The sequence below is a fragment of the Aotus nancymaae genome, unplaced genomic scaffold (genome assembly GCF_030222135.1).
Source record: "Aotus nancymaae isolate 86718 unplaced genomic scaffold, 86718_ANA_hifiasm-v0.15.2.pri h1tg000059l, whole genome shotgun sequence".
NCBI lineage: Eukaryota > Metazoa > Chordata > Mammalia > Primates > Aotidae > Aotus > Aotus nancymaae.
Window position 1 is genome coordinate 58,788,874 of NW_026988473.1, and position 26,516 is coordinate 58,815,389.

At 44.2% G+C, this 26,516-nt stretch overlaps 1 protein-coding gene across 2 annotated transcripts in view; it reads right to left on the reverse strand.

Moving 5' to 3' along the window:
* XRRA1 (X-ray radiation resistance associated 1) overlaps positions 1-26,516 on the reverse strand; it is a 103,983-nt gene that overhangs the window by 7,830 nt on the left and 69,637 nt on the right. For both annotated transcript variants that reach the window (XM_012469661.3, XM_064365292.1), the window contains 4 exons: positions 12,788-12,828; positions 8,780-8,905; positions 1,190-1,283; positions 331-446 (listed from right to left, as the gene is read on the reverse strand). In XM_012469661.3, the coding sequence (XP_012325084.2) occupies positions 331-446; positions 1,190-1,283; positions 8,780-8,905; positions 12,788-12,828 (377 nt within the window). The remainder of the gene's footprint in view (positions 1-330; positions 447-1,189; positions 1,284-8,779; positions 8,906-12,787; positions 12,829-26,516) is intronic.

The window sequence follows — 26,516 nt, forward strand, 5'->3', positions numbered from 1 at the left end:
CAAACTCCCGCCCTCAAGCAATCTTCTTGCTTTGGCCTCCAAAGTGCTGGGATTAGAGGCATGAGCCACCACACCTGGCCCATAGCCATTCTCAATTACTATAGGTGACTATAACTTGCATTGCTAAGGGTTTTGGGAGTTTAAAATATATTTTCATATCTGTTGTTTCATCCAATGCTCTTCCCAGAGCAAGGAAAGAAGAGGCAATGCTGAACCTAATGGAGAGATTCCAGGCATTGTGAAGAAAGCCGCTCTACAGCCAGGTTGGTTTGCATACATTATAATAGGCTGCACTCTTCCTGGGGTGGAGTCCTGCCTTGGGAGCCCTACCTTCCGTGAAGCCTTCTGAGGCATCAAAATATGATGCTTAGACTTTACTGTCTTCCTTCGAATTAAGTGGATTCCCAGTCGCTCCTGGAGAAAGCTCTTCAGCAGTGGAGGGACCCCTGGTGCCGTGATGGGAAAATAAAATTACTATTAGCTAAAATTTATACCGGGGCTTACTATGTCCCAGGCACTATAAAAACTGGTTTACATGTATTAATGTAACTTATTCTCAACCTAGGAGGTAGGTGCCTCATTATTTCCATTCAACAGGCAAGGAAACTGAGGCAGAGAGTCTAAGGAATTTGTCCAAGGTAATAAAGACAGTATGGAGCAAGGATCAGAGCTTCACTGGTGTCACTCCAGGGCCCAGGGCTCTAAAATGCCTCCAAGCTCCTGTATCTTACACAGTGGCTCCACTGCTGACCCAGCACCACTGCATTTAGTGTCCTCTAGGAAGGAGGGTCCTGCAGTTGGGCCTGCATCCTCTGCAACTGAGAAGTAGGAAATGAGGTCATGACAGGACTGTTTCACAAAGCAGGGTGTAGTTCAAAAGAGCTCATATAGGATCTACAGAATTCCACCTTCCATTCCCAACTCAGATTCTTTCTTGCTGTGTGACCTTGGGCAGATCACAAACCTCCCTGAGCCTCAGTTTCTACCACTGGCTATGGGGACAATAATGCCTGCCTCACAGGGTTACTGTCAGGATGAGCTGGTACAGAGCTGTTTCCTCCATCCCCCAATGTACCATGAACCTTGTCCACCTGACAGAGAGTAGATCCCAAGATTGAGGTGGGGATGAAGGTGCCACGCTGCTCCTTGGGCACTGGGTTGATAGAGGGCAGGTTTGCAGGTACTGTACCTCGTGTATGGGCCACCAGAGGGTTGTTATGAAAGACGAACTCGCAGAGAGATGGGAAGAGAGCTACTGGCAGGACGGCATCCTCCTTTGCAATCTGTAATGAATGCAGGAGAGACTCTCAGGTTGCCACCACCCATCACCTCTGCCCAGGTACGTCTAGGCCCCTCACTGCAGGGCTACATGCTTGCTAGGATTGGGGATGGGATTGGGTAAGACATGCTGCTGCGGATGGCACTCGCTGCTGGGTGATGCCTTGTCCCTGCAATATCACTTGCCCATGTGCGGAGTACTTTGCCTCTCCTGTCTGAAATTCCACCATCAGTGTTGCGTGTTTGAGAGCTAAGAGTTTTTCTTTCTTCTCCATGCTGGATATGTAGCCTATATCAAGTATTAGGGAAGCTGATGGCAAAACAATAAGAACAAACACATTTGTCACAAGAACAAACTCTTTGCTCATAAAGAGTTTGGAAGGTTGGCAGGGCATTGACTTTGACTTCAGGATACAATTCGTCTGACACTTCATCTTCCTCAACACAAACCTCTACACACTCCTGATGGCTCTTTCACTGAGGCCAGTCCTGGACACTGATCTGGGGATGGAGAAGGGGAAAGGAGGACCCACATCTAAGGGATAAGTAGAGTCAGTGTTAAGGGAGACCTCACGGCTGTCTGGGACACAGAGAATGCCCTGTGAAGCCAGCCTGCAAGTGGTGGCTTACTGGCCAACCCAGCCTCTGAAGGGCAAAAAATATACAAGCTTTGTTGAGCAGACTGCCTGGAAGAGCTGGGGACCATTTTGGTGAGAGTATCTATTAGCAATGGAAAAATATCAGGGACATCACGATCAAAGTGGCCAGAAATGGGGCAGTGGCCTATCAGACCACTGCACACACTGGAAGGTATTGGGTCAGACGTAGGACCCAATGAAGATACTAAAATCCAGCGACTGGAAGAGGGAGGGCACGTCAGTCTAGCTTCCTCCGCAGCCTTACTGGACAGCACTAGATTTCCACTGAGCAACTAACTTCACTTTCATTATTACTCATTCAACCAACAAATATTTACTGAATACCTACCACGTGCCAAGCACTTTGTTGGGAATGAGCAAAACAGGACACAATTCCTGCCCTCAAAGAGCACTGTCCAGTGGGAAGCAAGCACTGGTGACAGTAACACAGGAGAATAGATTTACAATGTGATCAGTGTCACAAGAGAGGCGCTTGAAGTACCAGTGTGATCTGACCTAGTCAGAGAGAGTAAGAGGTGTCTCTGAGACCTGAAGGAGGGAGAGGAGGTTTAACTAGTGAATGCAGTGGGGGATGGAGTGTGTGGCAGAGAAACTTCTGTATTAACCAAAACGATTTCTCTACCTCTAGCACACAGATTATATCTCCCAGCCTCCCAGGCAGCTATGTGTGCTCATGTAACCCAGTACTAGCCAATGCAACTTGGGTGAAAGTAGTAAATGCTACTTCTGTGCACAGTCCGTACCCTCCTGTACCTCCTCCACTTTCCTCCCTCTACCACAGTCCCCCTGCTCGACCATCTAATGAGATACATAGGATCCAGGTGAGTACTGTTAAGACCCTATGAGATGACAAAACATAGCCAGGGGGAAACTGGGTTTCTGATCATGTGGAAGGCCACCTGCCAACCAGGAATATCCATGATGGACTTTGTAAAAGCAAGAAATACACTTTTATTGTGTTAAGCAATTAAGATATTTAAGTTTGTTGCAGAGAGGAAGTGTTCTATACAAAGAGAAAAATGTGTGAAAGGCCTCATAGCCTGCTGGAGGAGTTTAAAGAAGGCTAGTGTGACTAAACGTATATAGAAAGAGGGCACCTGGTGCAAAATGAGGCTGGAAATGCAAGTGGGGGCAAACCAAAGGTAGTTTAAGATTTTGGTCTCTGGAGGAATCTGGGCACTGATCTGGGGATGAACAGGGGAAAGGAGGACCCACACATCTAAGTGATAAGTAGAGCCAGTGTTAAGGGAGACCTCACGGCTGTCTGGGACACAGAGAATGCCCCGTGAAGCCAGCCTGCAAGTGGTGGCTTATTATAAAAGTAGATGGCTTTTAGAAATATGAGGACCTAAATTTGACAAGACTTGGTGATGAATTACATATTAGTGGGGGCAGGGGTAGATGGGGAGGTGCAAAAGAGAAAGAAGTATCAAAGGTGACAACCAGGTTTTGGCTTGAGTAACTGGATGGAAGATGAAGCTATTCACTAAGATAGGGAACAATGAAAGAACATAAAATTTGAAGAAAAAATTTATTGATTTGCTTTGTGTATTTGTATGTTGGCGGTACCTTTGAGGCTTCCAGGTAGAAATGTCAAATAGGCAGTTGAATACATTGGTCTGGAACAAAGAGAGGTCTGCATTAGAGTTAGAAATTTGTGAGTCACTGTTCATGGGCCAATGGGTATCTGAAGTCATCCCTGTGGAGACAGTAGGGAGTGAGAGAAGAAAAGGGACTAGGAGTAGGCCTTGAGGGACTTTAACATTTGATCTTCTAGACCAGGGGTCAGCAAACCTTTTCTGTCAAAGACAGTAAGTCTAGTAAATCTACTAGTCTAGGCTTTGCAGACCATATGGTTTCTGTTGCAGCTATTCAATTTTACTATTGTTATACAAAATCAGCCACAGACAATTCATATATAAATAGGTGTGGTGACTCTTTTCCAATAAAATTTTATTTATGGATTCTGAAATCTGAATTTCATATAATTTTAATGTGTCATGAAATTTTAACCTTTTGATTTTTTTCAATCATTGAAAAAATGCAAACACCACTCTTAGCACACAGGCTGTACCAAAACCAAGATTGGCAAATACAGCCCACGGCCCAAATATGGCCCATGATCCATTTATTAAAGTTTCATTAGAATATTGCCTTTCTCATTTGTTGCCATATTGCCTTTTTTCCTACAAGGGCAGAGTTGAGTAGTTGCAACAGAGTAAAATATAAAAGAAGTCTGCTGCCATCTTATCTAGACCTCAGAGATAGAAGACGAACCTAAAACGGTGCCAAATATGTTTTGATAAATCATATCATGGTGGTCAAAGTGGGTGCACAGTCTCTTGGGTGCAAATCAGGGGATCAAGAGACAATCACTAAAGAATGGGAGATGCAGAATTTAATTTTGTCAGGACGCAAAGTTACATTTACCCAAACCAGGTGATTAAAAAGAAGTTGAAGAAAGTTACAATTAAAAATTGATAAAAATTTGAATGATACTCAGGTCATGTGTGTCATATTTTTCTGTGAAATTAAGCTCAGCGAAAGGTATGGGCTTAGGATTCTGGCTGACAGCAAGCGGAAGTCTGGCCACGGGGCTAGTCTGTTCCTCTAGGGTGAGCTGAATGCTTCTGGAGATACATTCAGGTTCCGATGGATAACTTTACATTTCTGCTCAATCTTGTTGCGTTAAGGAGAGTATAACAATCTGTCACATTTATGAACTAAGTATTAAAGACCAAGTGAAAGTTATTATTTTACTTTTGACATGAAATTTCTAGTGAATATTCTGAGTGATTTTCTGATGAAGAAGATTCTAGATGTCTAAGTTCTGTTTAAAGGCAGAATTTATTTTGAAGTTTGTAACTAATAAATTGAATATTAATTTCAACACAGGTAGTTGTAATATTTGACATGATGAAAACATCATTCATAAGGCTGGGCGCGGTGGCTCACACTTGCAATCCCAGCACTTTGGGAGGCCAAGGCAGGTGGATTACGAGGTCAGGAGTTCGAGACCAGCCTGGCCAATATGGTGAAACCCCATCTCTAATAAAAATACAAAAATTAGCCAGGCGTGGTGGCAGCTGCCTGCAGTCCCAGCTATTCGGGAGGCTGAGGCAGGAGAATTGCTTGAATCTGGGAGGTGGAGGTTGCGGTGAACTGAGATCATGCTACTGCACTCCAGCTTGGGTGACAGAGCGAGACTCTATCTCAAAAAAAAAAAAAAAAGAAAAAAAAAAGAAAAATCATTCAAACTTATTGAACACCTATCATGTATCAGGTAATATTCTAGATAATGAGCATATAGATGTAAGCAAAACGAAGTCCTAGTGCTAAAAAAAGAAAAGCCCATTCTGGTAGTAGATATGTGACAATAGACAAAAAGACATAATACGTAGGCCGGGTGCGGTGGCTCACACCTGTAATCCCAGCACTTTGGGAGGCCGAGGCGGGCAGATCATGAGGTCAAGAGATCGAGACCATCCTGTCCAACGTGGTGAAACCCCATCTCTACTAAAAATACAAAAAGTAGCTGGGCATGGTGGCACATGGCGTGCCTGTAGTCCTAGCTACTCATGAGGCTGAAGCAGGAGAATCACTTGAACCCAGGAGGCAGGGGGCTGAGATTGTGCCACTGTACTCCAGCCTGGTGACAGAGCCAGATTCCGTCTTAAAGAAATATAATATGGAGGCCAGGCGCGGTGGCTCACGCCTGTAATCCCAGCACTTTGGGAGGCCGAGGCGGGTGGATCACGAGGTCAAGAGATCGAGACCATCCTGGTCAACATGGTGAAACCCTGTCTACTAAAAATACAAAAAATTAGCTGGGCATGGTGGTGCGTGCCTGTAATCCCAGCTACTCAGGAGGCTGAGGCAGGAGAATTGCCTGAACCCAGGAGGCGGAGGTTGCAGTGAGCCGAGATCGCGCCATTGCACTCCAGCCTGGGTAACAAGAGCGAAACTGTCTCAAAAAAAAAAAGAAATATGTTAGGTGGTAACTATCATAAAGAAAAATACCATTTAAAAACTCAGGTGCAAACACAGAAAAATGGAAAGAATGCTGAATAACAAGAAAAAAACTGCATAACTTATAAAATCATAACTTTTCTTGAGTTCAGTAGAGAGCTAAGGTCTCAGGACAATCATGTGGCCTATAATCTAAGGAAATACTGGCACCTCCAAGGAGAGATGGGACACAGACACTGGCCTGCCTATGGCAGAATGTGGCACTTAAGAAGAAATCATATTCTTACACTCTGAATTTACAGTCCTGGAAAAAAAAAATAGTCAGCTAACAATTTTAGTGAATTTATAAAGACCAAGCTTGGCCTAGAGTAAACTCCTTTAAACTGCAGACACCCAGGGAGTTCACGCTCACTAGTGTGAGAAAGATTGGAGGCAGGAGAGGGATGGATGACAGCCTTCTTTGGTGCTGCGGGCCTGGAAGAGGCGATGGCTACCACTAAAAAAAGGCAGGAGGCCTCACCAGCCCTTCTCCATAGTGAACAAAAGCCAACAGCTGAGGAAGATCAGCAAACCCTGTCAGCCTGGGGCATTTCATCTTGGGTAGGGAAAAAATTAAAACCTACTACTCTTGGGGTTGGAGCCAGAAACCAGCCTGGGCCTAGTACATTAGAGGTCTCCTACTGCTGGGAGGTAGGACCACTGAGAAAAGCCCATCCTGGAGAAACAGGGTTGTTCCCAGGGCTGCCTAAGACTGGGGCTAAAGCCTCCCTTTGGCCCCTACCACCATGTGTTACTTAGAAAGCACTAAGGAGCAAGCAAAAGCAGTCTACTGCTAGGGGAAGGAATGACCGTGTGGAGAGAAACTCTGAGGTACAGGCACTCAGGGAAGGATGAAAGCTGAGGACAAAACAGGAATATTGAGAAAAACACTCTGGCACTCTAGGAAAAACCAACTATATGGTGTCTAAAAGAGACACAGCTCAACTACAAAGATATAAATAGGTTGCAAGTAAATGGATAGAAAGAGATATACCTTGCAAACAGTAATGTAGCTGTATTTAAATCAAACAAAATAGACATCAAGACAAGGAGTATTATTAGAGGCAGAAAAAAGGCAATTCATAATTAATTATAAAAGTATCCATACATTAGGTAGATATAACAATTCTAAATGTATGTGCATCAATAGCAGACTTCAAAATATATGGAGTAAAAGCTGACAGAACTAAAGGGAGAAGTAAGCAGATTCACAACCACATCTGGAGATTTTAACACACTGCTCGCAGTAATTGATAGAATAAGTAGACAAGGGTACAGAGAAGATCCAAGTGACGTGACCAACCACCTTACCCTAATATTTGTAGAACATTTTATTCCAAAACTGCAGAATAAAATAGCTTTTGAAATGCACATGGAATGTTCACCAAGACAGACCAACCATAGGGCGAATCATAGAACAAGTTTAAATAGATTTCAGAAGAATGACATCTTACAGATTATGTTATCTGCACACAAGATAATTAAATTAGAAATAAACAGTCACAAGGTACCTAGAAGAGCCCCATATATTTAGAAATTAACCCACTTCTAAACAACCTGTGGATCAAAGAAATCACAGGAAAAAGTGAAAATATTTTAACTGAATGAAAATAAAAAGAAAATATATTACAATTTGTAGGATGTAGCTAAAGTAGTGCTTGGAGAAGAAATGTAAAGCTTTACATGCTTATATTAGAAGAAAGGTCTACATTATCTAAAATTATACTGCCTAATATGCGAGAAAGAGAGGAGCAAATTAAAATCATTGTAAGTAAAAGAGAAGTACAGTTATGAGCAGAAATCAATGAAATGGAAAACAGAGATATCCAGTGAAACCAGCAGTTAGTTTAATAAGAAAAAGTCAATAGAAGAGGTAATGTCTAACTATTTTGGATCAATAAAAGACATAAATTACCAATTTCAAGAAGAGGGACCCATGATACATCTATGGTCCACTGATTTTCGGCAAGGCTGTAAAAACCTTTCAGTGGGGGAAAGAATAGTCTTTTCAATAAGTGGCATTGAGAAAACTGGATATCCACATGCAAAAGAATGAAGCCGATGCTTCTCTCACACTATATAAAGATTAACTTGAAATAGAACAAAGACCTACATGTAAGAGCTAGAACTATAAAATTCTTAGAAATGAACACTTGGGGAGTTTAGCTGTACCAGCTGCTTGCTATGGAAGGAATGTAAGCAGAATATCTTACAAGTTTCCTGCATTTCAGACTTGAGTAGGGCTCAATTGAGATTTTACAAAAAACCAAACAACATGGATATTGGAAAAACATGTTAAATCTGTCCCACGGACTTTATATCTGCTGTTCCCCTTAGGCTACATTTCTACCCTCACTTGACACACCCTCTTCACCTGATTAAACTCACTGATTCAGATCTCAGCTTAAACACCACTTTCTTGAGAACCTTCCTTGCTCCCAAGTATTAGGTTAGACACCTCCCCTTCATCATTTACACAGTGAATTTCTGCATAACACTAAGCATGCTTGTATTGTTATGATTTGTCCACGTCAGTCTTCCTTCTAGGTGATAAGTTGCAAAAGGGAAGAGGCCAAGTCTCTTTCCACAGCTGTATACCAGTGCCTAGCACAGAGCCTGACACTTGGTAAGGGCTAAGTAAATATCTGTGACCGAAGAGATGGACTCCTACCTTGACCTGAACTCCCTCCACTTTCCCCACCCTGAGAATTCCTGAGCCCTTGTACCTATAATGCACGGAATTGAATGGAGGGTCGGTCTTTAGACCAGAGCAGCTTGCATCCCACCCCTCCCATCTGTGCCCCTGAGGAAAGAGTAGAGGAGCAGAAAGTCACCTTGTTGTAGGCCAGGCTAAGGTGTCTCAGCTCTGGGAAGGGTGGGGCCAGCGTCTGGTTCCTGGCCTTCAGTGACTTCACAGGAAGAATCTCAAATATGGGAGGAAGTGAACATATCTTGGTTTTCTTGGAAAGAAGGAAAAATCAAAATCAAAGTGCCCAATAACAAATAAGGCCACTAAGGGCCAACAGACCCTTTCAATGGAATATGGTGGAATGAATGACCTTCCTAGAGAGACTTGGCCAAAAGAGGCATGTAGGGTCATAAGGGTAGATGTCACCATCAGCCCAGAATTCTGGGTCCAAGTGCTCTTAGGTCACATGATGAGCTAATTTTGGAGCATCCAAAGTTCCATTTTCAAGTTTTTTGCGGCCACAGGATACTATAGCACTGGTGCAGACATCAGAAGTACTTGGTCCCCACCCCTTCCCTCTGCCCTACAGCAGCGTACCCTGAATTGGCCCTTCTACACAGTTGGGCTAATTCTCCAGAAGGCCAAGGGGCAGGTGCTTGTGTTGTTAAGGGAATTTTCCTAGTGGGGAGAGGGAGAAGGAGGTGTCTTGAGCCTTGGACACATGCTCTGATGGGCTAGCCCCCATTCTCCAGTGGAGGTTCTTCATTTGAGGATGAAACAACAGTCTGAGTGACTTCAGCCGGCCCATGGGGGCTGAATGTGGCATGCTGCATCTGAATCCTTTGCAGGGTCATGTTCTTTTCATACAACCCAGACTGCTACAGGTTCAACATATTTGATCAAGCAGAAAAAGGTAATTGTTAATTTAACTATACATAACCCAGAACATTCACTGATTCCTGAGTTCGATGGGACCAAAGGGTACATGTTGGGCTAATGGTTAGGTTCAGATGGACTAGATTCCGTTCTAAGTTCCATTAATCACTATGGAATGTTGAGCAAGTCACTTAAATGTGGCTTGTTCATTCAGTGAACATCTGTGGGGCATTTACTTTGGGCCAAGTGTTTTGTACCCTTCTGGGTCAACTTGTAAAAACCACACAAGTGGACATGGCAGTCATGGGTGAGAATAAAACAAAAGCCAGTGATGGTGTTTGGGAACTCAGACGACTCGCCTCTCCCAGTGATCCCAAGGCAATCTCTGAGACGCAAGAGTGGAATGTTGTGGCAGTCTCCTCCACTAGTAATTCCCTACTTGGAGCAAGGCTATGTGAACTGAAGTAGGTAAGTCAGACTGGAGCACAAAAAAGGAAAAGCCAGAGAGTCAGGATGAAGAATTTTCTGAACCAAGGGCATAACTGGCCCTGCTCGGGGCAGAGAGGGCCCTGTCTAAGAGGGGGATGCATCTGATTTTAACAGAGAAAGGCCACTAAAAGTCTCAACTATCCAATTCACTTTCTAGATTTTCAGATGTCAGAGAGCTGATCTGAGCACTGAGCAATCCTACAAATTACTGGCTCATGTCTGTAATCCCAGCACTTTGGAAGGCTCAGGCAGGCAGATCACGAGGTCAGGAGATGGAGACCATCCTGGCCAATGTGGTGAAACCCTGTATCTACTAAAGTACAAAAATTAGCTGGGCATGGTGGTGCACACCTGTAGTCCCAGCTACTCGGGATGCTGAGGCAGGAGAATCGCTTGAACCCACGAGGCAGAGGTTGCAGTGAGCTGAGATCGCGCCACCACACTCCAGCCTGGCAACAGAGCAAGACTCCATCTCAAAAAGAAAAATAATTATCTTTGACTTCTGTGGTAAACTGTTAATTGGCCACAAGTGTCTCCATCCCACATACATGCCCTTTTGCAGTGTGACCTGGTTGCTCCTCCCATTCAGAGGTGAGATCATGTCTCTACCCTCCTTAGAAATTACACTGGCTGTTATATAAGAAACAATTTGGCTGGTCTTTGTCCCAGGTTCCTGGCACTGAGCTTCTAAAACCCTTGGAATTTTTTGAGTGATAGGAGTATCTTTGTTATGCAAGACCCCTTGAGTCACACCTGAATTTATGGTAACGAGATGACTCAGGATGGAGGCTGGCCATGCCAGAAAGACTAACCACGTGACTAGAGGGTTGGGGCTTTGTGCCAGCCTGACCACTGGGAAGGATAAGGGACAGGAGATTGAGTTCTATCAGGTGGCCAGTGAGCCTCCGTTAAAAGCTCTGGACTCTGAGGTATGGGTGAGCTTCCTGATTGGTGAGCACATCAATATGCTGGGAGGGAGACATGCCCTGATTCCATAGGGAGAGGGAATGAAAGCTCTCAGACCCTCTCAGACCTCACTGTATATGCCTTTTCATTTGGCTGGTCCTGATTTGTATCATTTATAGCTGGGCAACCCTCGGGCCACAAACTGGTGCCAGTCCCTAGCCTGTTGGGAACTGGGCTGCACAGCAGGAAGTGAGCAGTGGGTGAGTGAGCGAAGCATCATCTGTATTCACAGCTGCTTACATTACTTCCTGAGCTCCACCTCTTATGGGATTAGCAGAAGTATTAGATTCTCATAGGAGCACAAACCCTATGGTGAACTGGGCATGTGAGGGATATAGATTGCACACTCCTTATGAGAATCTAATGCCTGATGATCTGTCACTGCCTCCCATCAGGCCAAGATGGAACCATCTATCTACTTGCAGGAAAACAAGCTCAGGTCTCCCACTGATTCTACATTGTGGTGAGTTGTACGATTATTTAATTATATATTACAGTGTAATCATAGAAATAAAGTGCACAATAAATGTAATGCACTTGAATCATCTGAAACCACCCACCCCATCCCAGTCCATCGAAAAATTGCCTTCTACAAAACTGGTCCCTGGTGCCAAAAGGTTGAAGACTGCTGCAATATAGTAAAACTGTAATTGTGAGTATAACCCTTTCCTGAGTTCTGTGAATTGTTCTAGAAAGTTACTAAACCTGAGTAGGTTGTGGAAATGCTTGAATTTATAGACAGTTGGTCAAAGTCTGGTTAGCCTGGGAACTCCCAAATTTGTGGCTAGCCTCTGAAGTGAGGGCAATCTTGTTGGGAGCTACCCTCACTTGTGGGGTCTATGCTTAATTTGTGGGGTCTGCACGAACTCAGGGGTCAGCGTCAGAATTGTACAGCAGTATAACAGTGGGCTTTTGACTTGCTTTGACCAAAAGAATGTGGAGAAGTGACACTATTTCAATTTCAGAACTTTCAGTTTACCCTTGCTCTCTTGAAACTCTGATGCTGTAATGCAACCATACTGTAATGAAGCCCAGGAGAAAAAGATCATAAAGAGAGAAGATGCCAAGCCATGCCAGCTGTGTACCTGAACCCAGCCCCCAGCCCCCCTGCCAGCTAAATGCAGCTGTATGAGTGAGCCTTGGCGAAGTCAGTAGAATCACCTCATCAACTCAATTGTGAGTGGTGAAAAATAATGAATTGTTATTGGGTTGGTTTGGTAAGCAGCTATAGTTAACTAAGAGAATTTCTCACACAGTTGTATCTGTGGGGAGGTTGTATACTGAGCTACCTCTCAAGGATGCAGGTTGGCTAAATGAAGAGATGTTCTATTTATTGTAAATGAGTTAATCAATATTTAGTTTACGTGCACCAGTTTCCATGAGCATCTGCCATGAGAGGGAAAAAAAAAAATTTCTGTGCTGACAAAAATCAAGGGTCTAAGTCTGTGACATCAAGGATTAGGTCCTGGATAGTGGTGTTTCTGGCAAGGACTTTGCCAGCTTTGGGGGACTCTTGTTAGGGAGCTCCTGGTAGTAGCCCCACTTCAATGCCAATTTTATCACTTGAGGCAGCTGCCATTATTACGTTATGCTAAACAGCATGTAAGAACAATGAAAGAGTAGGCAGGTAAGGTCAAGACTTGTCTGTCTGTGGCCAGCACAGGACCTGGTACATGGTAGGTACTTGGCAAATATCTATTCAATCAATGGGCTTCCTCAGTGTCATCTACAGAAATGACTCTCATGGCTCCATTAACTTATTTGGTCTATTAAAATTAATATTCTAACTCAGGAACACAAACATAAAGTAGTCAGCTCCTACCTCTGAGGTTGAAAATCCAGGGTGAGATGAGAACACAACCTCTGAAACAGAAGAGAAACAGCATGAAGGTTGGTGAGAGCACTGACTGACGCCTAGAGCACCCAGGATATAGCTCTGCCATCCACTGTGTATAGCAGGGCACCTCCTAGAGGGAGTCCTCATTGGTCCTCAGCTCAGTGCTAACTAGGAAGAGGAGCTGGCTGTGACATGCACCAGGTAATAAGTCCCTTTGCACTTAGGATAAAATACAAACTGCTTATCCAGACCTCTGAGGTCCTGCATGATCGGGCCCCTGCCTACTTCTTCAATCTTGTTTCATGCTACTCTCTCCTTCACTCACTGTATTTCAGCCACACTGACCTTTCTGACTTTAAAACACACAATCACTTTCGAGCCTCAGAATTACTGGGGAGTCCATACTGAACAGTAAGCTAATCAATCGTCTTAGAAATGTATATAGAAGACATTCTGTCAGAGGACTTGGAAATAATATTTGTTATATTAGAAGAAACAGAATGTGTTAAGTCAATGAATTCAGGAGAGATACCAAGAACGACCAGCATACAGTCATAAGAGGAGGCTGCAGAGTGATTTCATTCTTGGGACCGTCAGAATGAGATGAGCCAATAAACAGCTGAGTTCAACCTAATATAGCATAGCATCTGCTGGGACTAGATCCTGTGCAGATGTTGCTCACCTTTAGCCTAGTTAAGCGACACCTTCTACATGTTAATGATATTATAATGAGAAGGGTCACATGAAAATGAAGAAAATAGTAATAGGGGATGGAACAACATATGGCATAAATAACTTCTCCTGTGAATGAGGGTCTGCAAGGGAGTTTGGGAAAGCTTTGTGTAGTGAACAAAGTAGGAATTCCTTGGGGGAAGGGCCATGGTTGCAAGTGTGAGTGCTAAGCAGTGAACCCTGGAAAACACCTCTACACAGCACCTCTAGAAAGATAGGCATGCTGCCTGAATGTGCATCCTGCTTTCCCCACAACCACAGGAATTACTGCATTTTAAGCTTCTGATTGAGTATTGTTACACAAAGGAAGTAAACAATCAAGAATCTCCTAACATTTGAGGAAAACTAACAATATAAAAAAGGGAAGAATTAGCACCTGAATAAAAAGTTTATCTAACAAAAGTTATAAAAATTTCAAAATAGAATAATTAGTATTCTCTGAGAAATTCAAAGTTATTTAACTCCTAAAACAAAAGCAGATTGTTGTGGAAACAAAGCTACTAACAAAGCTGTAAATTTATAATATAATTAAAAGAACTCATAAATATGCTGAATGGCAGAAGGGACCCAGTTGAAGAACTAATTTATAATATGGAAGACTGAGTGGAGAGACTCTCAGAATGCAAAAGGCAGAGAGAAGACGGTGGAATAGAAGGTAACCCACTCATATCCCCTCACAATAACAAAAATTCTGCACCTGCCCACAGTCAAATGTCTCTCTGCAGGAGTCTCAAGATTCAGGTAGGAGTCTGTGAAACCCTGGTGGAGCCCAAGACCTTGAAGGATTGTTTTGGGAGTGCAGACGACATCCAAGTGGCTGATCCACAAAGCTTGCTCCCTAGTTCAAGACTAGAAACAGCCTAGCCTTCCAAGGGCCTGGGCTACAGCCACTTTTGGCCTGAGCCTGCAACCAAAACCATCTGCAGAGAGGCCCAGAAGTTGTACATGCTAGTGCCTTGGTGGAAAGGCTTGTCTGCCCACTGACATCAGTCTTGGCAGTAAGCCTGAAAGTTGCCCGGTTTGTCTGATCCAGGCTGTCTCAGCTGAGGTCCCTGCTCACAGTCTCTTGTACAAGGACCCAGGAGACGACTCACCTATATCTTGCACACTGAGGCTCCCAGTTGAGTTCACCACCCTCTGTCCCACAGCAAATTTCACCCAGTCTGAGATCTGGTCCCTCCAGCTGCAATCAGAGAGCTACTCAGAATTTGCAAAGACTTGCTGGAAGACACATGCCCCTCTGAGCCAATGAGACTGGGCTTTCTAGCCTTCACCCTACAGCAAATCCTGAGAGGGCACAGTCTCAGCTCTGACCCCTGCCACTACAGTGGAGAATTATCCTGTCTGTGCTGAGACCTGCTGAGAGACACACGCCTGCCTGGGCCAACAAGATGGGCTCTCTAGCCTCCTTCCCATAGCAAATCCCAGCGGGTTCCAGTGTTAGCCCTGGCCCCTCCTGCAGCAATCAGGCAACCATCTCATCTGTGTAGGGACTTGCTGGGAGACACATGCCCCTCTGAGCCAATGGCCACTACCTCATAGCAGATCCTGAGGAGGCCCAGTCTAAGATTTGGTCCCTCCTGCTGCAGTCAGGGAACTATTCTTAGTGTGCAAGAACTTTGCTGGGCAATGTGCACCCCCTGAACCAAGACAGGGCTCTCTAGCCTCTGTTCCATAGCAGATACCAAGAGGGCCTATGGTCAATTCCAGCCCCTCCTGCTACAATCAGGGAATTATTCCACCTATGCAGAGACATGCTGGCAGATGTATGCCTGTCTGAACCACCACGCCAGGCACACCAGCCTCCAGCCCACAGCAGATCCCGAGGGGTGCCAGTCTCAACTCTGGTCTCTTGTTGCAGTCAAGGAACTACTTTTGCAGGGACCTCCTAGGTGACATACACCTGTCTAAGCCAATGAGATGGACCACCAGCTTCATTTCCTGCAGCAGATCCCAAGATGGCCCAGTCTTTTTTTTTTTATTTTTTGAGATGGAGTCTCACTCTGTTGCCCAGTCTGGAGGGCAGTGGCACCATCTTGGCTCACTGCAACCTCCACCTCCCAGGTTCAAATAATTCTCTGCCTCAGCCTCCTGAGTAGCTGGAATTACAGGCACCTGCCACCACGCCCGACTAATTTTTGTATTTTTAGTAGCAATGGGGTTTCACCATCTTGGCCAGGCTGGTCTTGAACTCCTGACCTTGTGATCCACCCACCTCAGCCTCCCACAGTGCTGGGATTACAGGTGTGAGTCACCGCACCCAGCAATGGCCCAGTCTTAAATCTAGTCCCTCTGGCTACAGTTGGGACCCATCCTGCCCATGCAGAGACCTGCTGGGAGGCACACATGTCTGGGCCGCTGGGACAGTATTCTGGACTCAGGTCTCCTTGGCCTGCATTCTCACATAGCCCCAGTCCTGTCTTTGAGTCTTCCCAGAGCCACTTGGGCCAGAAAGCCACATCAATCTCAGTCTTTGCAAGACTTGAAGCAAGGCTGGGTTTAAACCACTCCCGAGTACTGAGATGCCAGTAGTGGTCCCAGGCTCAGGAAACATAACAGTCAATCTGCTTAGAATCCCTGGAAGTCCCTCTGAAGAAGGACAGACACAAAGCCAGACTACAAAGGCAAAAATAAATACCTAATATTTCAAAGCACAGACATCATCACACTTCTACAAACATCAAGAACACTCAGGGAAATATGACCTCACCAAACAGACAAAATAAGATGCCAGAGACCAACCATAAAGTAATAGAGATGTGTGATCTCTCAGACAAAGAATTCAAAATAACTGTTTTTGGGGTGTTTTTTTCCTTTGTTTTTTGAGACAGGCTTTCATTCTGTCACCCAGGTTGGAGTGCAGTGGCATGAAATGGCTTATTGCAGCCTCAACCTCCTGGGCTCAAGCAGTCTTCCCACCTCAGCCTCCCATGTAGCTGGGACCACAGGCATGCACCACTATGCTTGGCTAATTTTTTGGTAGAACTGGAGTCTCACTTTGTTGCCCAGGGTGGTCTTCAACTCCTGGGCTCAATCAGTCTTCCTACCTCAACCTCCCAAAGTGCTGGGATTATAGGTATAAATCACCATACCCAGCCAAAACAGATGTTTTAAAGAAGCACAATGAACTTTAAGAAAACACAGAGAATCAACTCAGAAATTTACCAGAGAAATTTAACAAAGGGATTGAAATAATTAAAAAAAAAAGAAATCCTGGAATTGAAAAATATAATGAATAAAAAAGGCAATAGAGAATATCAACAGCAGAATAATTAATCAAACAGAAGAAAGAATCAGTGAGGTCAAAAACTATATGAAAATACACAGTCAGATGAGAAAATAGGAAGAAGAATGAAAAGGAATAAAGAAAGCTTGCAGGATCTATGGGACAACATCGAAAAAGAAAATATTAGGGTTGCTAAAGTTAAGGAGGGATATAAGAAAGACAAAAGGAGGCCAGGCACGGTGGCTCACGCCTATAATCCCAGCACTTTGGGAGGCCGAGGTGGGTGGATCATGAGGTCAAGAGATCGAGACCATCCTGGTCAACATGGTGAAACTCCGTCTCTACTAAAAATAAAAAATTAGCTGGGCATGGTGGCGCATGCCACCTCAGCCTCGGGAGGCTGAGGCAGGAGAACTGCTTGAACCTGGGAGGCGGAGGTTGCAGTGAGCCGAGATCACGCCATTGCACTCCAGCCTGGGTAACAAGAGCGAAACTCTGTCTCAAAAAAAAAAAAAAAAAAAAAGACAAAAGGAGTAGAAAGGTTATTCAAAGGATAACAGAAAACTTTCCAAATCTGGAGAATGGGTGGGTGTGGGTGTGCATGTACCCCACCATGCCATTACTGCCAGGATAAGCACACCCACTTCCACTGCCACCACATTGCCAGCCTGAACATTGAGCATGGACACCAGTGACCCTGCACCCTGGCCCATGCTGCCACTGGGCCATCCAAAGATTGAAAGAGTATCAGTCCACACAGATGAGAAAGAAGCAGCCAAGAACTCTGGCAAATCAAAAAGCCAGAGTGTCTTTTTACCTCCAAATGACCACACTAGTTCTCCAGCAGTAGTTCTTAAACAGGTTGAAGTGACAGAAATGGAATTCAGAATATGGATGAGAATGGAGATCATTGACATTCAGGAGAAAGCTGAAACCCAATACAAGGAATCTAAGGAATAAATAAAATAATACAGGAGATGAAAAATGAAATAGTCATGTTAAGAAAGAAGCAAAGTGAGCTTATACAGCTGAAAGACTCACTTCAAGAATTTCAGAACACAATTGTAAGTGTTAACAGCAGAATCAACCAAGCTGAGGAAAAACTCTCAGAGCCCAAAGACTGGCTTTCCAAAATAACTCAGTCAGACCAAAAAAAAAAAAAAAAAAAAAAAACGCAAGGAAGAATGAACAAAACCTCTGAGAAATATGGGATTATGTAAAAATACCAACAATATTACTCAATGATATCCCTGAAAGACAAGGAGAGAAAGCAAATAACTTGGAAAACATATTTCAGGATATCATCCATGAAAATTTTCCCAATCTTGCTAGAGAGGCCAACCTTCAAATTCAAGAAATGTAGAGAACCCTTGTGAAATACTACACAAGAAGACCATCCCCTAGAAACATAGTAATCAGATTCTCCAAGGTCAAAATGATAGAAGAAATGTTAAAGGCAGCTAGACAGAAAGGGCAGGTCACCTACAAAGGGAACACCATCAGCTAACAGAAGACCTTTCAGCACAAATCAGAAGAGAATAGGGGCCTGTATTCAGCATTCCTTTTTTTGTTTTTGTTTTTGAGACAGAATCTCACTCTTGTCATCCAGGCTGGAGTGCAGTGGTGCAATCTTGGCTCACTGCAACCTCCACCTCCCAGGTTCAAGGGATTCTCATGCCTCAGTTTCCCAAGAAGCTGGAATTACAAGCATGCATCACAATGCCCAGCTAACTTTTTATGTTTTTGGTAGAGACAGGGTTTTACCATGTCGGCCAGGCTGGTCTTGAACTTCTGGCCTCAAGTGATCCACCTGTCTCAGCTTCCCAAAGTACTGGGATTACAGGTGTGAGCCACCAAGTCAGCCTCAGCATTCTGAGAAGAAAAGAATTTTCAACCAAGAATTTCATATCCAGCCAAGCTAAGCTTTGTAAGTGAAGGAGAAATAAGATCCTTTTCAGACATGCAAATGCTAAGGGATTTTATTAACATCAGACATGCCTTATGAGAGGTCTTGAAGAGGGTGCTACACTTGGAAAGGAAAAACTGTTACTGGCCCACTACAAAAACACACTTAAGTAAACAGACCAGTAACACTATAAAGCAACCACATGAACAAGTCTGCATAATGATGAGCAAATCCTCACATATCAATATTAACTTTGAACGTAAATGAGGTAAATGACCCAGTTAAATGGCACAGTGATAAGTTGAATAAAGAAACAAGACCTGATGGTATGCTGTCTTCAAGAGACCCATCTCACATGTGATGACACCTGTAGGCTAAAAGTAAAGGGATGGAAAAAAAAAATCTACTAGGCAAATAGAAAACAGAAAAAAAGCAGTTGTTGAACTTATTCTAAACTCAGACAAAACAGACATTAAACCAACAAAGATAAAAGAAGACAAAGAAGGACATTATTTACATAATGGTAAAGGGCTCAATTCAATAAGAAGACATAACTATCCTAAATATATATGCATCCAACAGAGGAACACCTAGATTCAAAAAGCAAGCTGCCTTTAGAGACATACAGAGACTTGGATAAACATACAATAATGGTACAGGACATCAACACCCCCATAATAATATGAGACAGATCACTGAGGCCGAAAACTAACAAAGATATTCAGGATTTGAACTTGGACTTGATCAAATGGACTCAATTGACATCTATAGAACACTCCACCCCAAAACAACAAAATATACATTCTTCTCAGCTGCACGTGGCACATATTCTAAAATCAACCACGCAATCAGATAGAGAACAATCCTCAGTTAAAAAAAAAATTTTAATGAAATCATACCACACTCTTGGACCATAGCAGAATAAAGTAGAATTACTAAGAAAATTGCTCAAACCCATATAATTACATGGAAATAAAACAACCAGGTCTTGAATGACTTTTGGGTAAATAAGGAAATTAAGGGAGAAATCAAGATATTCTTTGAAACTAATGAGAACAGAGGCAACATACTGATACAGGAGGTAGAAAGAAATGATTTAGGCAGATAGGGTAAAAGAGTCCTCAGCAGAGTTTCCCTTTTAGCAAGAAGCAGACCAAGAAATTATTTTTTTTCCAACGAAGAGCAGCCTGAAAAATTGAACTGAAAACATAGATAAACAAGCTGTAAGTCTGCACGGGGGAATGCCAGCAGTTGTGCCAATAGAAAAGGGCTACCTGGGAGCCAGGAATGTCCAACATGGAGGCTCCATCTTCCCTTTTTTTGTTACTACAGGTACAGTAAAGGAAAGGGCAACATGGTACAGGCCAGGTAAAGGACCTGCCTGCATAACAAAAGATTAGTGTGGGGGTGACCATTTTTTGTACCCTATGCAAATGACACACCTAGTCCTAACCAGTTTTTCACATCCTATGCAGATGGCATACCTGGTCCAACCAATCTTCTACACCCTATGTAAATCAGACACTGCCTCATTAGACATCTACAAAAGCCCCTGCATTTAACCACAGATCCTACAAGCCACTTCTCTGGGATCCCCCTCTCCAGGAGAAAGGTATTCTTTTTTACCTATTAAACTTCCACTCTTAACCTCACTCTTTGTGTGGCCAGTCCTTGGTTTCCTCGGCCATGAGACAACGAACCTTAGGTATCACCCCCAACAATGAGGCCACTTCATTGTAGGGCCCATCTGGGATCCAAGGTAGATTCATTGGAAGGGTGAGTATAGGAGCAGACCCCAAATCTTTACTTTCATGTTAGGGCCTTCTGCCCTCCATTTTAAAATCAAACCAAAAACACTAGGTGTCTAATGGCTACCTAGATGCTCTTAGGGCATGCCACCCATCTCAAGACTCAGATGACAGGCTTGCTGGGGAGAACTTAGTGAATCTCTCAGTACCCTCAGGGTGCTGGGAATGTTGACTCTGTTTCAAACCAGTTTCCTTTCATAGAGAGACTAGCCATTGCATGGGGCTGGAAGAGGTCCAGAGGCAACTGTTAGTTCCTGGCCAGGGCTACATCCAGGTGTTAACCTGAAGGCTTCTATATTAACCTCAGACTCTGACTTCCCATTGGGCATCAGTAACAGGATCTCCAAGCTTTTCCTATTGCATTTTTTCCTTCTTTTCTGTCCACGACTGCCATGTCTCCTATCTCTCTCTGTATGCAATGCTGCAGGAATTTTACACTTCAGGGAAATAATCCTGTTAGACAGGATCAGCAAATGCCATAGTAACCAGGAATATAATACAAGTGATTGCCATTTTTTGTTTTGAGATGGAGTCTCACTCTGTCACCAGGCTGGAGTGCAATGGCGTGATCTTGGCTCACTGCAGTCTCTGCCTCCCAGGTTCAAGTGATTCTCCTGCCTCAGCCTCCCAAATAGCTGGGACTATAGGCACGTGCCACCATGCCCAGCTAATTTTTATATTTTTCAGTAAAGACAGGATTTCACCATGTTGGCCAGGATGGTCTCAATCTCTTAACCATCGTGATCCACCTTCCTCAGCCTCCCAAAGTGCTGGCATTACAGGCATGAGCCACTGCACCTGGCCAGGGATTACCATTTTTGTGATTTTCTAGGAATAGAGGGTCTCCCCTTCGCCAGCAGTGAGCATCTCTCTTTACCCTTGGTCTGGAGATCACATGGTATTTCAAGGCCTACAGCGCCACCTAGTGGAATAGGAATCTTCTCCATGAGGTACTTGGCAGCCTAAACACTCTAGTTCCCCAATTCTCCTCCCCTTTTGTACCCCTCTACTAGAGAACAGGCTTTATGCCCCTTCTGTGAATGAGAAAACTCAACAGTGAGGAGGAAAATGTCCTCTGAAACCAAGTTTTAGTTTTGATACTGTCCCATCAGCAGGAAAACTACGATTCAGTTCCTACATTCTTTTAAGGCACCTATTCTTCCTCCCATTAAAATGGTACTTAAATAGTAAGGGGATTTTATATCTTGAAGTTAACTAGAACCACTGCCTAACAATAAATACTTTAGTCCAGGCCATAATAACAATACAGAGCTCAACCCAGTACACTCTCTCCATTAAGGGGCTTTGCCCAAATACAACTGTTACATAGTCTTTCCAAAGATCCATCTATCGGGGAGCCATATGGATCATACAAGTCTGGGAAGTCAAAGGGAAATCACCAGTGGAGGATTAGAGTTGTATGGGTAAGTGTGACTAAATCCATCACTTAGCTCCTCTAGATCCATGGCTGAGGGACACGACTGCATCCAAGAGTGGCACCTTTAATGGATGCCGCAGCCCAGGGAACCAAGGAGGGAAAACAGTTGGGGGGATACTCCCATTGTCTTCCTCTCTATCTTGGACCATTCCAAAGGAAGGAAAGGAATGAGGGACTCTATCTCCTCTATCTTTCTAACCATCTTTAGCCTACACCCCTCTCAAGTGCATTCTGAAGCACTGAGACACCTTTAATCCTGAAACTTTGCTTTTGCACAAGGGCATGGGCTTCTTATTAGACCTTTGCAAACACTGCACAATCAACCAAGCTCTTTTAGCAGTCATATCAGGCAGTCCCAAAGGGAATGATTCCCCAAAACTAAGAAAGCAACTTTAGGCAGCTATTGAGTGTCTTGGCTCTTCTTGTCCCCCTTATTTGGTGTGCCCTCCAGTTGTGCCATCAGCTCCTCTAGTTCCACTATCTCCAAAACTCCCCATTCTCCCAGCTTCACTCTTAACCCTACAGGAAATGCCCAATGGAGGTGATGCCACTATAGCTAAAGTTCCTGTCTCATTGCATGACCTTAGGCAAATAAAGGGATACTTAGGCTGATTTTCTGATGACTCCGATAAGTATATAGAAGCTTTACAAAATTTAACTCAGGTGTTTGACCTCTCGTGGAAGGATGTTATGCTGCTCCTAAGCCAAACCCTAACTGCAGCTGAAAAATAAGCAGCTCTGTAGGCAGCAGAGAAATTTGGAGATAAGCAGTATGTCTCTTATAGTAGGACAAAAAGGAAAAGAGAAAATAGGGAAGGTGAAGAGATGGGGAACCATCATTCCCAGTAGGGAAGAGAGGCAGTACCTCTTGACAACCCTAATTAGAACCCCGATGACTCCATAGATGAATGGAAAAGAAAACACTTTTTAATGTGCATATTGGAGGCCCTATGAAGAACTAAGAGGGTCAGACCTCTTGATTATTCTAAACTGTCCATGATAAACCAAAAGCCAGATAAGAATCCTGCAGCCTTTATGGAAAGGCTGAGAGAGGCCCTAACAAAACACACCTTATCCCCTGGTTCAGTCAACGGACAGATATCCCTAAAGGACAAGTTTATTACACAGGCAGCTCCCAATATTAGAAGGAAACTGTAGAACCAGACTATAGGACCAGATATATCCTTGGAAAACCCCTGAGGGTAGTTACCTCGGTCTTTCTTTCTCTCTTCTTCCTAATCCAGGCCTCCCCTTTTTCCATAGCATGACTGGATGGGCATCTCAGGAAAGTTTCTAACCTGATATTTTTCTCAATCCCTTAGTTGTAGTTGGGAGGACCTATTATTTACACATGCCTTTTTGCTATGGCTGAAAGTCCCACTCCTTTATTAAGCAGAGACATTTTTGCTTGTATGGGGGGGCCAACATCCTTACAGCCCCAGGACAAACTGTCTTCCCCTGGTAGAAGCTATTATTAATCCAGAAGTGTGGGTAACTCAAGGAAGAATAGGTTGAGCTATGACCACTAGACCAGGAGGAGGCGCTGGATAGAGACAGGGAACACAAGCGAAGGACAGAGCCTCTAGAAGCTGCTTTGCAGGCTTGCAAAGTCCAGGATCCCCAAGCTGTATCCATTAGTTGCTACCAGTGTGGCAAGTCAGGGCACTTTAAGGAGGAGTGTCCAGGCAGCAAGTGGAAGCCACCTCGACCCTGTCCAGCCTGTGGTGGGGACCACTGAGATCAGAATATCCCTGCAGACAGAGGTCACTGGGTTCAGAACCAGTCTCACAAATGCTCCAACAGGACTGATGAGTCCTGGGCCTCAGACCCCTGGCTCCAGCAGCTCAAACTGTCATTACTGCACAGGAGCCCCCAAATGATTCTGAAAATTGAAGGAAAGAAGGAAGGTGAACCTCCTTCTGGACATTGGAACAGTCTGTCTCTTCTCCCTAATCCAGAGCTCCCCTTTTCCCATAGCATGACCATGATGAGCATCTCAGGAAAGGTTCTAACCTGACGTTTTTCTCAACCCCTTAGTTGTAGTTGGGAGGACCTATTATTTACACATGCCCTCTTACTCATGCCTGAAAGTCCCACTCCTTTATTAGGCAGAGACATTTTAGCTTGCATGGGGGCCAGTATCCTTACAGCCCCAGGACAAACTCTTTGTCTTCTCCCGGTGGTGGAAGCTGTTATTCATCCAGAAGTGTGGGCAACGCAAGGAAGAAGAGGTTGAATTATAACCACTAGGCCAGTCCAGATCCACCTTAAGGATCCCACTTCTTTTCCTAACCAGAGACAATATCCCCTAAGGCCAGAGCTAGGAAGGGGCTAGAAGCCATTATTAATAACCTGAAAATCCAGGGCCTCCTCAAACCCTGTAGCAGCCCCTGCAACACCCCAATATTAGGAGTGCAAAAATCCAATGGAGAATGGAGACTAGATCAGGATCTGTACCTCATTAATAAGGCCATAGTTTCAATTCATCCAGTGGTCCCCAATTCCTCTACCTTGCTAACCCAAATGCCTGAGGTAACTAAATCATTCACAGTCCTAGATCTAAAGGATGCCTTTTTCTATATGCGATTACATCCTGACTTTCAATACCTGTTTGCCTTCAAAGTTCCCTCTGGCCAGATGCCTAGTTAACATGGACAGTGCTGCCTCAAGGATTTTGAGACAGTCCCCCTTGTTTGGACAGGCACTGTCAAAGGACCTCTCTGAGTTTTTGGGGTCTTGCAATATGTAGATGACATACTACCTTGTGCCCCAACTGGTGAGGCTCCTCTAATTTCCTAGCCAACAAAGGATATAAGGTTTCAAAATTTAAGGCCAAGCTTTGGCAAACCTCAGTGAAATACCTCAGTGTAATATCTGAAGAGACCAGAGCATTAGGGGAAGAAAGGATTAAGCCAATTTCTTCCTTCCTCCTTCCTAAAACCTTCAAGCAACTAACAGGATCTTGGGGCATTACAGGATTTTGCAAACTATGAATACCTGGGTATGGTGAGATAGTTTATCCCTTATATCACCTCAAAAAATAAACTCAAGTGGCTAAAACTCATTTCCTAACCTGGGAACCTGAGGCTCAAAAGGCCTTAACCAGTTAAAACAAGCCTTACTTAACAGATCAGTCCTCAGCCTTCCTATAGGGAGGATCTTCAATCTTTATGTATCAGAAAGGAAGTAAATGGCCCCAGGAGTTTTAACTCAAGCCAGAGGACCAGCTCAACAGCCAGTGGGCTCCCTAAGTAAGGAACTTGATTTGGTGGCTAAAGGATGGCCATGATGCCTCTGAGTCATTGCCACAGTAGCCCTACTGGTATCAGAGGCCATCAAATTAACCCTAGGGAATGGCTTAACTGTTTATACCCCACATAACATAGCAGGATTGCTGTCCTCTAAGGGAAGTCCTTGGCAAACAGAAAGCTGACTCCTTAAATAACAGGCTCTGCTATTAGAAGAGTCTACAATCCAGTTAAAAATTTGCTTTTGCCTAAACCCAGCCACTTTCCTCCCCAAGGAAACTGGGGAACCTGAACATGACTGTGAACAAGTTGTGATACAGACCTATGCAGCCAGGGAAGCTCTCAGGGAAACTCCCCTAGAAAATCCAGACTGGACCCTCTTCACAAATGGAAGTTCCTTTGTGGAGCAAGGAGTCTGTAAGGCAAGATATGCAATATACACTCTGAATGACATTGAAAGTGCATCCCTCTCCCCAGGCACAAGCATTCAACTAGCTGAACTGACAGCTCTTACAAGAACACTTGAATTAAGCAAGGGAAAGGCAGCTAACATTTACGCTGATTCCAAGTATGCTTTCTTAGTTCTTTATGCTCATGCTGCCATTTGGAAGGAAAGGTACTTTCTTGCTACCAATACCCTATAAAATACCATCAGGAAATTAACAAGTTGTTATCCTCAGTTTTCCTTCCACAAGAGGTAGCAGTGACACATTGCAAGGGACATCAGAAGGGAACAGATGAAGTAGCCAAACGAAACAAGTTAACTGATCAGGCAGCCAAGTCAGTGGCAAGACAGCCTCAGGGCCTCAATGCACTTGAAGCCTCTCTAATCTGGGAAGGCTCCATAAGAGAATTCAGCCTCAGTACTCCCCTGCAGAAGCAGAATGGGCCATTTCTCAAGGGTATACTTTTCAGCCCTTAGGATGGCTACAGTCAGAGGATGGCAAACTCCACTTGCCAGCCTCCAGCCAGTGGAAAGTCCTTAAGATCCTTCACCAAGCTTTTCACTTGGGAAAGGATAAAACTTATCAATGTGCCCAGAGATTTTCAGGAGAGACCTTATTAAAAACAGTCAAGCAGCTTGTTAGTGCTTGTTAAGTCTGTCTTAAAAATAATCCCCTCAGCTGGGCGTGGTGGCTCACACCTGTAATCACAGCACTTTGGGAGGCCAAGGCGGGTGGATCAGTTGAGGTCAGGAGTTCAAGACCAGCCTGGCCAACATAGTGAAACAAAAAAATTAACCAGGCATGGTGGTGCATGCCTGTAATCCCAGCTACTCGGGAGGCTGAGGCATGAGAATTGCTTGAACCCAGGAGGTGGAGACTGCAGTGAGCTGAGATCATGCCACTGCACTCC